At 43.8% G+C, this 13,316-nt stretch overlaps 1 protein-coding gene across 2 annotated transcripts in view; it reads left to right on the top strand.

Annotated features, from left to right (window-relative positions):
- The first annotated feature begins 3,212 nt into the window (after window positions 1-3,212).
- The window catches only part of SORT1 (sortilin 1), a 66,111-nt gene continuing 56,007 nt past the window's right edge, over window positions 3,213-13,316 (top strand). For both annotated transcript variants that reach the window (XM_021690325.2, XM_021690324.2), the window contains exon 1: window positions 3,213-3,567. In XM_021690325.2, the coding sequence (XP_021546000.1) occupies window positions 3,259-3,567 (309 nt within the window). In that variant the 5' untranslated portion in view covers window positions 3,213-3,258. The remainder of the gene's footprint in view (window positions 3,568-13,316) is intronic.

Genomic DNA, 13,316 nt, shown 5'->3' with positions numbered 1-13,316 from the left:
TAGTCCATGATGTCAAAATAAGTTATGATTATTTGAGTAGGTTGAATTAATACTAAATTTCATACTGTGTTTCCAGTAAAAAGCAAAACAAAACAACTTGTGTTTATGTACATTTGGAAATTGCGATGGCAGGAAACATTTGGAAGAAAATTTTGCCTTAGATCTACACATAAGGAAAGTAGGGAACCAGAATATATTGTCACCAATGTTCTGGAGACTGTTCTAGTGATTTTAACCCTGTTATTAAATACGACATGATAGGGGCGCCTGGCTGGCTCAAGTCAGTTGAACACACGACTCTTGATCTCAGGGTCATGAATTCGAGCCCCATACTGGGCGTAGAGATTACTTAAAAAATAAATACAACACGATGATCATGAGATTCATTTCTCTCATGTTCACCTTTTATCAAATCCTGGTAGAAAATGTCACTGAAAAATCCTATCACAACTTCCATTTATTCAAATCTAACAAACTTATTGTGCCAAGTAATGTCTTAGGCATCGGGGATAGAGCTGTGAAAATACTGGATATGGTCTGTGCTCCCATGAAGCTTCTACTGGGGAGAACTAGACTGTAACATTCTCTTTAACTCTGTACGTCATGAACAAAGCATGCCTCTTTAGGGAGAGGTGAGAGTTGTGTCTCTGAATTTTGGGTATTATGTGGGGAAAAATAGATCTTAGCATATCTCCCTTAGCCACAGCTTACACTATTTTCCCTTCTTGCTGCCTGGGCAGTGTTATTTATACCTTGGACTATACAGCTGGTGAGACAGTAAATTTCGTACCCTCTACATTCTTGAAAGAATAGAATTTCAGCATTCTTAAGAGAAGTTTGGTTTTCTGTAGAATTTTAAAACGTTCTGCGTTTCTTGTGTCCAATTTAAATAGGATCCGAGGGGCCCCTGGGTGGCTCAGTCAGTTGAGCATCTGCCTTTGGCTTGGGTCGTGATCTCAGGGTCCTGGGATGGAGCCCTGCATTAGGTTCCCTGCTCAGCAGGGAGTCTGCTTCTCCCTCTGCCCCTCCCCACCCCCTGCTTGTGTTCCCTTTCTCTCTGTGTCTCTCTCTGTCAAATAAATAAAATCTTTTTTTTAAGACTTCCTGTTTAAAAAAATAAATAGGATCAGAAATGATCTCACTAGGAAAAGCGATGGTTTTGTGATGTGTAAGCGCTTTCTATTCATCTTTCTGCTATAGAATTTATCTTGGAGAAAGGTATAGTTTTTAGTAATAAGTAATTTATATATTTTAGTCCTGCAAGTGAGGTAAGGTCTTATGTGCATTATTTCACAGGGGAGATCTGACAGTGCAACTTTCGTATATAGTGCCTGTTGTCAGATGAAAGTAAAATTCTAGAAGTTTATTCACTCAAAACATTTCCTCAGTGCCATATGCAAAGTACCATATCCCTATCAGCTGATGCAGTTGATGAAGGAAATATATATTCTGTAAGCATATGGTTGGTAACAAAAAGCAACATATTCAAAAGTGAAGGTAGGTAACTGCAACAATTTTACTTGTTTAAAAGTGCATTTAGTAATATCTCCAGGAGATGGCACTGTTGAGTTGTTGTTTTTTTTTCTTTTCAAGCCCGTAAGACAATAGACCATTCATCTTTGTGTCACCCAAACAAAGAAATATTCCTCTATAGCCCCTCTTCTTCCCCTAGCTAATCACATGCTACTGGAACTGACTGTCTTGTGATCTACCCCATAGTTGGCATAGATTAAAAAATAATCTGTATTTAAAAAAAATAATCTGACACATGGTAATTAATGGAAAGGAACAAATTGTACACCAGTTTTCAAGCTTTGTCATTTCAGCAGCTGAGAACTTGGAAGACTAGTCTAGTGATTTCACCACCCTGCTCAGATGCCATTCAAAAATATTTTTTCACTTCTCGGGTCTTACCAAGGTTGTTTTGGAAAAAATGTAAATTTGTAAATCTTTTTGTTTGCAAATTACTGTGAGTAGAAGGATTTTAATGTAAACATTGGGTTGGGTGCATTGCACCATTTTGCACTACAATGAATAATATATTCTCATTTGGATTTACCTCCAGTTTATAGCTAAAAGTACTTTTTAGTGGCCTTATTTGGGTGTAACGTTTTGCGCACTTAGTATCTATTTGCAACCTTTTCTACTGAACAACTTCTAGCATTCCGAAGGGATGGAGTCAGTAAAGTTAAGATTCAAAACTGGTTTTACCTGCACTGCATGTTCTAAAAGTTAAGTGTGCAGTTTCTGCGATAAATATGGGAACAGCACCGGGGTTTTGTTTTATTGATTAGAGGCAGGGTGCTAATTTAGGGGGCATCATATACTCAAAACCAAACTTATGCAATGCACTCACTGCAGGGTTAAGGCACTTTGGTAAAGAAAGACGTGCGCCTACCTATGAAATGATCGTGTCTAAAATAGGCTGTGGGGAATTCCCTTGCCCCTTTTACCTACCCCTGATTTCTGAGCTACTTTGTAAGTCCGGGGAAACCAATAAGCAATTTTGCCTTTGGCCTAACTCCCTGCAGAAGAGGAAAGTGAGTGAGACCATACGTGGTGGAGTGGAGGATTCTTCAAGCTTGCATGAGTCACGGATGTTCTGATGTCTATCTGCCTCCGTAGGACTAGCCCACACAGTTCGCATTTACTTTTCTGGCAGCGAGGCAGGCTGCTTCATTAGACAATGGGTGCTCCAGTATGCGAGGGTTAAAAACCTGAAGCACCGGTTCATGACGAAGCCCCCTTTTCCAGCTGAGCGAGCTGAGGGATTCCCTTAGGAGATTTTCCAGACGCTGCCGCAACCCAAGGAATTTTAGGGTTGTCTGTGGGGGGGGGCGGGGTAGGGGGAATAACCCGGTCCCCAACCTGAGGGTGCCAGAGAGACCAGCGAGGGGTCCGGGCGTCACGAGCAGGGGGCTTCGCGGGAGGCGGGGGAAGCTCCTACGCTAACTCTGGAAGCCCGGGCCCGGAGACGCCAGGCGATGGGGGGATGACCTCAGCGGTCTCTTGCCACGTTCCAGCCAATCAGTCCCGCATCTTGGCATCCGAATCCAGGACCCCCGAAGCCGGAAGCGACGCGAGCCAATGAGGAGTGGACCGGGGAAGAAGGACAGGCGGCCAGCCTATGGGGGCGGAGAGGCCCGGCTGCGCGTATCCAAGGAGCGCCGGGCTCCGGTGGGGGGTGTGGCGCGCCGCCGGCTGGGGTGGGCGGGCGCGCCGGGCGGCAGGTGTCGGCGGCGTCGGCATTCGGCGGCGATGGAGCGGCCCCTGGGAGCTGCGGACTGCCTCTCGCGGTGGCCCCACGGCCTCGGCCTCCTCCTCCTCCTCCTCCAGCTGCTGCCGCCGGCGACCCTCGGCCAGGACCGGCTGGATGCGCCGCCGCCGCCCACTGCGCCGCTGTCGCGCTGGTCCGGCCCCGTCGGGGTGAGCTGGGGGCTGCGCGCGGCCGCGCCCGGGGGCCCGGTTCCCCGCGGCGGCCGTTGGCGCCGCAGCGCGCTCGAGGAGGACCAGGACTGCGGCCGGGTCCGGGACTTCGTCGCCAAGCTGGCCAACAACACGCACCAGGTGAGCGGGCGCCGCCCGGACTGCGAGGTGCCGCCCCCGGGCCCCCCGGCGGCCGCCTGCCCCGCCCGCGCGGCCCGTCCCTCCTTCTCCGTCCGCGCGCCTTGCGTCTCCGCCGGGGAGACCCGGGCCGCTCGCCGGCCCCGCGCCGCCCGCGCCCCTCCGCCCCCGGCCGCGGCCCCGAAACTGCGGCGGTCGGAGTCCGACCCGGAGCGGCCCCCGGGACGCCGCGGCCCGCGCGGCTGTGTTTCGTCACAGGGGAGGCCGCCTTAGACTTTCACGGCATTCTTTTTTTTTTTTTTTTTTGTAAGTTGTCAAAATCTCTTGAGGGTCGTTGTTTTGCGTCTGTGTAAATAATCAGGACCCGGTAACGCTATAACCCACTAGGAGGCTGGAGGAATAATTACCTTTTAAGTGCTTGGAGAAGTTGCGCTGCGCAGAAGCAAAGGTGTGTCCTCGCTGGGTCAGTACTTTCAGGGTGGATAGGCGAGTGTTCAGAAATCCCACAGCAGCTCTTAGGTTACTGTGTGTATTTTAATAGGTAAAGGAACAAGCTTGGAAATGGGATGACAGTATATATGTGATCTCTCTTCCGCCTTCAGTTTGACCTTCGATCCTGGCGTTGGACTCTGACCAGGTTGTCTTCATCCCGTTGTAACAAGATTTCCTACAGTTAGAACACACATTGCAGATGTTTTCCTTTGCGCTCGGTCCTAGTCAGAAACTTTAAAAATTGTGGTAGTTCTCTCCCGGGGGACAAGCCCCTCAACCTTTGCACACTACTGGCTTGACAAAGCCCATTGTTAAGAAGGTCCTGGCTCCTTGCTGCAACATGGGCATCTTCCTCATGTGTTTCCAAGAACTGATGGTTTAATTGCTGCTTCCCGTATTTGCACAGTGTATTCTCAATGTGACACATTCTCCGTCGTATCCCTTCCTCTTTCAAAAAGTGTTGCACAGAGGGCCAGAGATGAGTGGCTTACTGCACTTGTCCATGTATGACCACATTCCCTGTCAGCCAAATCTCAGTCTCCCCTTGAACTATCTTTCTCCCTCTGCCTGGACTATACTTGATACCTGTGCAGAATTCTCAGATGTGGGGTCAGGACGCAGGCAGTCAGGGAGAGCCCCACTGAAGGCCACCCAGGCAGCAGCTGCGTAAAGGTGGCCAAACCAGTGCTGACGGGTGGGACCAGTTGGATGCAGATAGGGTGGAATGTGTCCCGGGAAGACTTCTGTTTGCGGAGGAAAACATAATGGTGTAGGTTTCCATCTCAGAGTGGGGAGTTGAGGAAGGCTTTACATCACTGACACCCAACTTACAACAGGACCACTTCCTTCCTGGAGTCAGCTGGATGTAGCATTCTTACCCCATATTTTAGACTCTTCTCTTGCTGATTGACCTACCTTAGGACCTGCTACTACTCCTGGATTAATCCCTGACTGGTTTGACTTGATACGTCTTTTGTAAACTATTGATTTCTAAAGCTAGAGGTTGAAAACACTGGCTCAGGGGATACTTAGGCCAGATGTACTCAAGAGCAGACCTGAAACCTTGTTCTTTGAAGCTTCCCTCTATTTCTTTCATTTTATTTCGCTACTGTTTGCAATGATTTTTTTTTTTTTTTGGCTTTTTTTCCTCAGTCTTCTTTCAGTGACCTAATTTTAAGTAGCTCTTTTTGCACTTGTTAATCACCCATGATCTCTTCTTCAGAGATCCCACCCTGTTTATAACATGTAAATATGGTGAAAGTGAAGCCGTTGTTAATAATCTTCACCTTAGAAATGGTTGAGTAAAGCAGTTCTTAGAGGTCCACGTCCTTAACCCAGAATTGTTATGTAGTAGTCTGTTTTGCTTTTCAGTTCTTTATTTTTAGAAGTCCTGATAAATCATCCTGAACTGTATTGAAGAGATCTAGTATTTAGGGACCCTTTATAAACAGTGTGAAATAAAAGTATCAGCATGGCAAAACAACTTTTTATCAGGGATATTGTATACTTTTGTACAGCTGGGAAAGTGCCATTTAGAGTAGTTTCTCATAAGATGACAGGATTCAATTCCCAAAGAAAAATCAGAAGTTCTTGGTTCTCTTCTTATTCGTTAAAACTTGCTGTTCATGTTAAGCCACGTTAATTCATATAGTCAGTGTATGAGAGTGCTGTCCAGATATCCAAGATGTGCTGGATACTGGGGGTGCCAAGATAAAAGAAAAGATAATTCAGACTGGACAATGAAAAGCCTCCGAAGGTTTTAGCAAATTTCCTAGACCTACGGCTTGTTTGGCTTGTGAGAATATATTGGCGTTTCATCTTCTTTAAAAGGCAAGGTAAAACTAAAGCACGATAGTGCTTTTATATTCTTCTGGTTTTAGGAGACCTGTGCTCTAATGGCTTCTTCCCTCATGAAATCCAGCAAATGTGTATGTGTATTTATAAATGCCCTTTTCTCAGACTCAAGAAATAACCTTCTTTTTGCCTTTAACCCAAAACTGTTTTCATGCCACACTTTTAACTGATTCTTTCCTTTGAGAGCTGGGAGTATTCATGGCATGTATAACCTTTGCACATGAGAGAAATTGAGCAAGCACAGAAGATTTTATTAATGTTGGTTGCTAAGTTGGATTGCTTCAAAACATTCCTCCTGTAAGTACCCCTGTGAGGTTAGGCATGAAAACTGTCTTAAAGAAACAGATGAAATGCTTTGGCCACAGTTACAGTGGTTGCTGACATAATTTCCTTACTTCTCATTCCTGTGTTCAGACCATTTGATAATTTCCTTAAAATTTTCAAAACTTATGATTAAAAGCCAGAAACTGTTGCTCATGCTCTGTCCTCCCTCTGCTCCTGTCATTAACTACTTCTTTACACGGAACTTCCCAACTTGTGCCCCAACATCAAAGCATCTGGTTTCTTAAATAAACAGGCCCTGTAGAGAGACTGTTGTGTGACATGTCGGCTCTGAGAAGAATGTGCGTGTTTGTTTGCTGGTGCTGGCGGGGCTGAGTCCAGGCTGACAGGACTGAATGTGCCTGTTGGAAGTTCAGGGAGCTGCCGCTCCTAGCCTGTTGTGGATCATTGTCACACCCGGAAATCTGAAGGTCAGTGCCTTTAGCTGCCCCGGAACTTTCTAACTGCCTCATGTATTCCAACGTGCAGTCTCTCTCCATACTACCTTCCCCCGCACTCCCATCCTCACCCTTGAGTTAATCTTCTCTTGAGCCCTGTTCCACCCGTTTGTTATACACAGGGGTCAAAGAATAGGAATTCTGTAGGATTTCCTTCTTGGTCCTGGTTGAGCAGAATGAGCAAAATCCCCATGAGGATCCTACTCCCGTGCAGTGTACTAATCAGACCTTTAACCCCTAAGGGCTGTTAAAATGACTTCTGCGTTGGGGATTTCAGTTACTAGTTATCAGCAGATTTGATGAAGTATATTTATCTGGGGAAAGGTTAGTCTTCATCTGTGGTTTGGTTGGGATGAGGGTAGAGAGCTATCCAGGCAGGGCAAATGGCTCAGAGGGAATGCAGGGTGACAATTAAGGAAGTTCTCTGCTGACTCAAATATTTGGCTCTGTGCATAGTGTTTTTGTTTTTTTTTTTAAGATTTTTTTTTTTTTTTAATTCATGAGAGACAGAGCGAGAGAGAAAGGCAGAGGGAGAAGCAGGCTCCCAAGGAGCAGGGAGCCCGATGCGGGACTCGATCCCAGGATCCTGAGGTCATGACCTGAGCCGAAGGCAGACGCCTAGCCATCTGAGCCACCCAGGCGCCCGTGCATAGTGTTTTTTAACTAGAAATCTGAGTCTCCTGTTTGTGGAAATAATTGGAAGAAGGCCTATGTTCTGGCCAGTTTCTAATGGTTATTTTCTTTCTGAAATGATAATAGTAATAGGCTCTCCATCCTGCTGTTTTGATCTGATCTTTCATGTCAGGTTCACAGAGGCTCTTAGCAGCTTCTCCTGCACTTTGCCGATTTCCAATCAGCTCTTGCCAACAAGCATTGGATTCTCAGTGGGTGACTACAGAGACTGTGCTCCCCAACTTTGTCCTAGTTGGCCTGTTATCCTTGTGTGATCCTCAGAGGAAGGGCAATGCTTAACACTGAGTGGTAATGGTCGGAGCAGGAGTGATGTCTGCTCTTCTCCCTCCCTTTCTATCCAGTCCTACCCCTCAAGTTCTGTCTTTTTTTTTTTTTTAAGATTTATTTATTTATTTTAGAGAGAGAAAGAGAGCATGAGCAGGAGGAGCAGAGGGAGAGGAGGAGAAAATCCCAAGCAGACTCCACGCTGAGTGCAGAGCCCAATCTGGGGCTCGATCTCACGACCGTGAGATCACAACCTGACCTGAAACCAAGAATTGGACACTCAGCCGACTTTGCCACCCAGGCACCCTTCAAGTTCTGTCCTTACAGAAAGTGAACTGTGTTTGAGCGTGGAGAAATGCTGCTCAGATGTTTTATATGGTTAGAAGCTAATATTACGGCAGGTAAAACTATCAAACTTGACATGTAATTAAAAATACAGCTTTTCTTGCAAAAGGCACTGTGACAGTTGCTCTAAAAATATTATGAAATAGATATTGCATTTGTAAATTTCCAAAATTTTTCAATTACCTTCCTATCCCTTTGTAACTAGTGTTTCTTTGGCATCTTTTATTCTTTTTAAAAATTTAGTGAAAATTTGTTCTTTGAGTGGCCTCACTGATCTGTGTGTAGGTGGGTATGAAGAGTAATGGGGCTTGAGGAACATGCTGGTCAATTTCAGCCTGTTCTAGACAGGTTTTTTATTGTTCTAATAGTGACTATAGTCAAAGTTGGGTTAGTAATATGTGGCTTTGAGCTAGCTGGGTTGAATGAATCTTCATGACAGACCCTTCATACCTATAGAGGTTGTTAGGTGAATGCCGGACATGTGGAGGTTTTTTCTGTTGTTGTTGTTTTTTAAAGATTAAGGCTATTTTCCCCACTCTACCCTGAATCCTAGTCTCAGGAAACCACAGCAAAAACAGAATCTTCCATTCAGAGCCTGTGGTGTTTTGCTGAGAAAGTTTTCTGTGAATGCAATTTATTTTCTGTTTTACATTTTGGTGTCTAGCTCTCAATTCCTCATCTACAACATGAGAAATTTTGGGTTAGATTTAAAATGTCTAAAAAAATTCTGATTCATATGGAAGATGGGGAGGCCAGGGGTTGTGATCACAAATGTTTATTGGTTGATTCCAAATTTAGAAACAAATTGCGGCTGTTCTGCTTCCTAGTTGAACTTGAACATAGCCCGGATTTCACATCTGGGGGTAATTTGTTACCACCTCCAGAGCTTGCTTCACTGAAATACGAGTGTTCTTCAAGATAGCAGGAGTATTTTTTTTCATATAATTATGAAAGACATTTGACTCGTTTTTTTGGGGGGGTAATACTTTATCATTCTTTGTTGCCTGAAAAATCTAATGCTAAGCAAAACTACTAGCTTGGATAGTCCAAAAGCAAACCCAGTAAACATATAACAGTAAATTTGGTTTTTTTCCTTCCCTACAGTACTTTGCCAAAACTAGGACTTCTTTTTTGTTTGTCCTGGCTGCTTTTGTTTTTGAAAATAGGTGGTCAGCTTACCATAAATATACTCAGCCCTGTGCTAGTTAGAAACATATGAGTGATTAATTGACTTGATTTTTTTTTTTTTCATCAGAAAAAATGTATGTTTTGTTTTGTTTTGTTTTCCTGCTAGGGCTTGAATACTATCTCTCTCATATTTGCTTTTGTTAAGAGTTTTGTTCTTTTCTTCCTATATATTCTGAGAAACTAAGTTCTGATATTGTACTTAAGCCAGTTTGCAAGTCTGGTTCAACAGTAAGATCACCCTGAAGGACTAAGAGAATTGAACTGGGAAGGAAAATTTTGATTAACTTTATACTTCCCAGACACGATAGTTCAAATCAGATGTCTATTTGGTACCTATTATTTGTCAAAGGGGTTCAAATGTTGTATACAAAATTCAAAAGAGAGATCTCAATACCCGGATTTGAGTCCTGGCTCTGCTGGTTTATAGCTGTGTGATCATGGACAATCACTTAACTTCTCTGACCATTATTATAGTTTTTTAAATTAGAGAAGCAGCTGTAGGATTATTTGGAAGGTGAAATAAAAAGTTTTATCAAAATGTTTTGTTAAATGTATTGTGTCAGTGTCATTCATTTAAGCACTTACTAAACTATATATAGTGGAGTCCGGGCCTTTGGACATCCAAGGCAAACATTAAAGATATCCTCATTGGTGCTGCTTTAAGGATTAAGTGTTCAGAGATGGCTCAATGAAAGTTTGGAAGAATTTTTGAAGAAGGCGTGCCTACTACAGTGCGGTGGTCTGGGAAGGCTTCCTGGATGAAGAGAGAATCAAGGTATAGAGATAATTCTTAAGGAGATCTGTAAAGGCATGATGGTAGGGACATCCAGGACATGCTCAGGGAATGGTCAATGGAAAGTTTCTGTGGGGTAGAAGTAGCTGATGAGAAGTATGTCTAAGGTTTCCAGAAGAAACATAGAGATGTCACAAAAGGTAGGTCTTGGGCAGGGGCAGGAGGAAGAAAGAGAGGGGAGGTCTGGGCAGGGAGTTGTGCGTTGAGACTTCCTGGGGAATGTCTTTTAACAGGTAGTGTTAGACACAAGGTTAGAGCTGGAGAAACCAAAGGTGGAAATGGGGAGCCGAGAAGAGTTGACCATTTAGAGGTTGACCATTGCTGCGGTCTTGAAGAATATGTCCAACAGGAGAGCAGAATAGAGGGCAGGGCAGACCACCTTTTATACTTGAAGTGCTAAAGGTTCTAAGGAACACTCTTGGACTCCTGGACCTTATTATTGGAGGAGAATGTGAGCCAAGGCATGAGAAACCCAGGCGCTCTAAGATGGTGAAGCCAATGAACAGATTTCTCTTTTCTTAATATTTGTGAACAGGATGAGGTTGAATTCTTGCTGATAATGTGCTTAACGGTTTGAATCATAGATTGTTAAGCTGATTAGCTGGTCAGATCTCTTACTTTTACTGATGAGGCTAAATGACTTTGTGTGTGGGCTAAGAACTGAGAGTAGAACACAGATGTCCCAACATGGTGCAACGTTTGGAAGTGTTTCATAGAGATGTTTTTGGTTTTATTTTTTTTTTTAAGATTTTATTTATTTATTTGAGAAAGAGAGAGAGAGTGAGAGTATAAGTAAGGGGGAGCAGCAGAGGGAGAGGGAAAAGCACTGCTGAGCAGGGAGCCCGTTGTGGGGCTCGATCGCAGGACCCCAGGATCATGACCTGAGCTGAAGGCAGATGCTTAACTGACTGAACCACCCAGGCGCCCCTCATAGAGATGTTTTAAATCAATGCATTTGCTTTAGGGATAAGGCAAAGTTATAGGCCCCAGTTGTAAGTCCTATAGTTGTGAATTCTCTGCTCTGTACAGTCACTGAACCCTCAGCAGAGCTCAGCCTTTTTTAGCCTCAGTTTCCCATCATATAAAATGGAGCATTATCAGAGGCTTTGAAGAGAAAATGTTTTGAAAACCTTGGAGTACCGTATATGTGATTTATGTCATTTCTTTTTTTTTAAATTTTTATTGTTATGTTAATCACCATACATTACATCATTAGTTTTTGATGTAGTGTTCCATGATTCACTGTTTGTGTATAACACCCAGTGCTCCATGCAGAACGTGCCCTCCTTAATATCCATCACCAGGCTAACCCATCCTCCCACCCCCCACCCATCTAGAACCCTCAGTTTGTTTTTCAGAGTCCATCATCTCTCATGGTTCGTCTCCCCCTCCGATTCCCCCCCCTTCATTCTTCCCCTCCTGCTATCTTCTTCTTCTTTTTTTTTTTTTTAACATATATTGTATTATTTATTTCAGAGGTACAGATCTGAGATTCAACAGTCTTGCACAATTCACAGCGCTCACCATAGCACATACCCTCCCCAATGTCTGTCACCCAGCCACCCCATCCCTCCCGCCCCCCACCATTCCAGCAACCCTCAGTTTGTTTCCTGAGATTAAGAATTCCTCATATCAGTGAGGTCATATGATACATGTCTTTGATTGACTTACTTCGCTCAGCATAACACCCTCCAGTTCCATCCACATCATTGCAGATGGCAAGATCTCATTCCTTTTGATGACTGCATAATATTCCATTGTGTATATATATATATATATATATATATATATATATACCACATCTTTTTTTTTTTTTTAAAGGTTTTATTTATTTATTTGATAGAGAGACAGAGAGAGAGAGGGAACACAAGCAGGGGGAGTGGGAGAGGGAGAAGCAGGCTTCCTGCGGAGCAGGGAGCCCGATGTGGGGCTCAATCCCAGGATCCTGGGATCATGACCTGAGCCGAAGGCAGACACTTAATGACTGAGCCACCCAGGCGCCTCCCACATCTTCTTTATCCATTCATCTGTCGATGGACATTTCTTAATAAGTCTGTTGATCTAGCTACTGACTCCACAGGGCCCAATTATCAGCCAAATGATCCTGATAAATACCGACTCCAGAGGAACACGTGCATAAAAGGAGATACATGAGATGAGGTGGTTTTATCACTTGGCAGGGTTGGGTGACAGGCTTGGGTGGGGGTGGCAAGAAGGAGGGTGAGTCAAGATTGGCAGAAATATGAGAAGCGTATGTGTTCTTTTTTTTTAACCTTCATGATTACATCAAAATTTTAACTTGTTAATATGATTGACAGTTCTTTGAAGCACTGGTTAAGAGGGAACGTGATCTTAGGTCAGACCTGGCTGGATTCAAACTTGAGTGGTGACCATGGATAGATTAATTTCAGTGAGTCTTGGTCTTTTCATCTATAAAATGGGTGTCCTAATATCTATGTGTTAGATCATTGTGAAGATTAAATGAGATGTGGGATTTAGTGTGTATTCATCCTTTATTATATCTTATAATGATCATTTCCCCAAAGCTTCTGATGCATTACCCATTAGATGCTCAAATATTTGTTTACGCACTTGAAATTTTTTTTCATGGCTGTCATATTCCTAAGAATCATCATGGGTACTCATAGAAACCAAATCTGGATTAAGAAATATGTATACTTATGTCCTTGGACTTGGGATTTTAAGAACAAGGGTATAAGGTGAGAGAGAGATTATCTCACCCTAGTCTTTCCTGAAGCTATGGGAGATGAAGGAGAAATGATAATCCCACCATCATCAGATCCCCGGTCATTTGGTTCTGGTAGTTTCAAGTTTCAAGTTCTATAGTATAGTTGTTTACTTATGGTTTTAAAGAATTTACTATTATAAAAAAATAAGACTACTTCTCATTTAATCACTACTTCTGCTTCATTAAGCTCTAGTTTATTGGAGTCAGTGACTGTGGTTTTAAGTTGACAGCTCTGAAATGGCCCCTTGCTGGCTTCCCCCTCATTTGTTAACTGAGCTGCGGCTGTTAGCTTTGCCCAATACCCACCTCTGTGAAGTTTGAAGAAATAGTAACGCGATGTGATGGATACTTCTCAGGAACTTTGCTTGGAAGCACAGCAGACCAGAATGTTAGTGGACTTATTTTTCCTTATGTGCATCTCTCGTTAGGCTAACATTTCACCACTCCCCGGCCTGTGCTAACCCTCTCTTCCAGTTAGTGTGACCTTTCCACCAGGCCCTTGAGCCCGTCATGTGCTCTGTGTGTCTCCATCCTTGTTCACATGGCTTTCCTCCTGTCTGAATGCCCTTCTAGATCTAGTGGCTTTCTTCTTTAC

This window comes from Neomonachus schauinslandi, chromosome 4 (genome assembly GCF_002201575.2).
Source record: "Neomonachus schauinslandi chromosome 4, ASM220157v2, whole genome shotgun sequence".
Classification (NCBI taxonomy): Eukaryota; Metazoa; Chordata; class Mammalia; order Carnivora; family Phocidae; genus Neomonachus; species Neomonachus schauinslandi.
The sequence above is the reverse complement of the archived record's forward strand: the minus strand, read 5'-3'. Positions and strand labels throughout refer to the sequence as shown.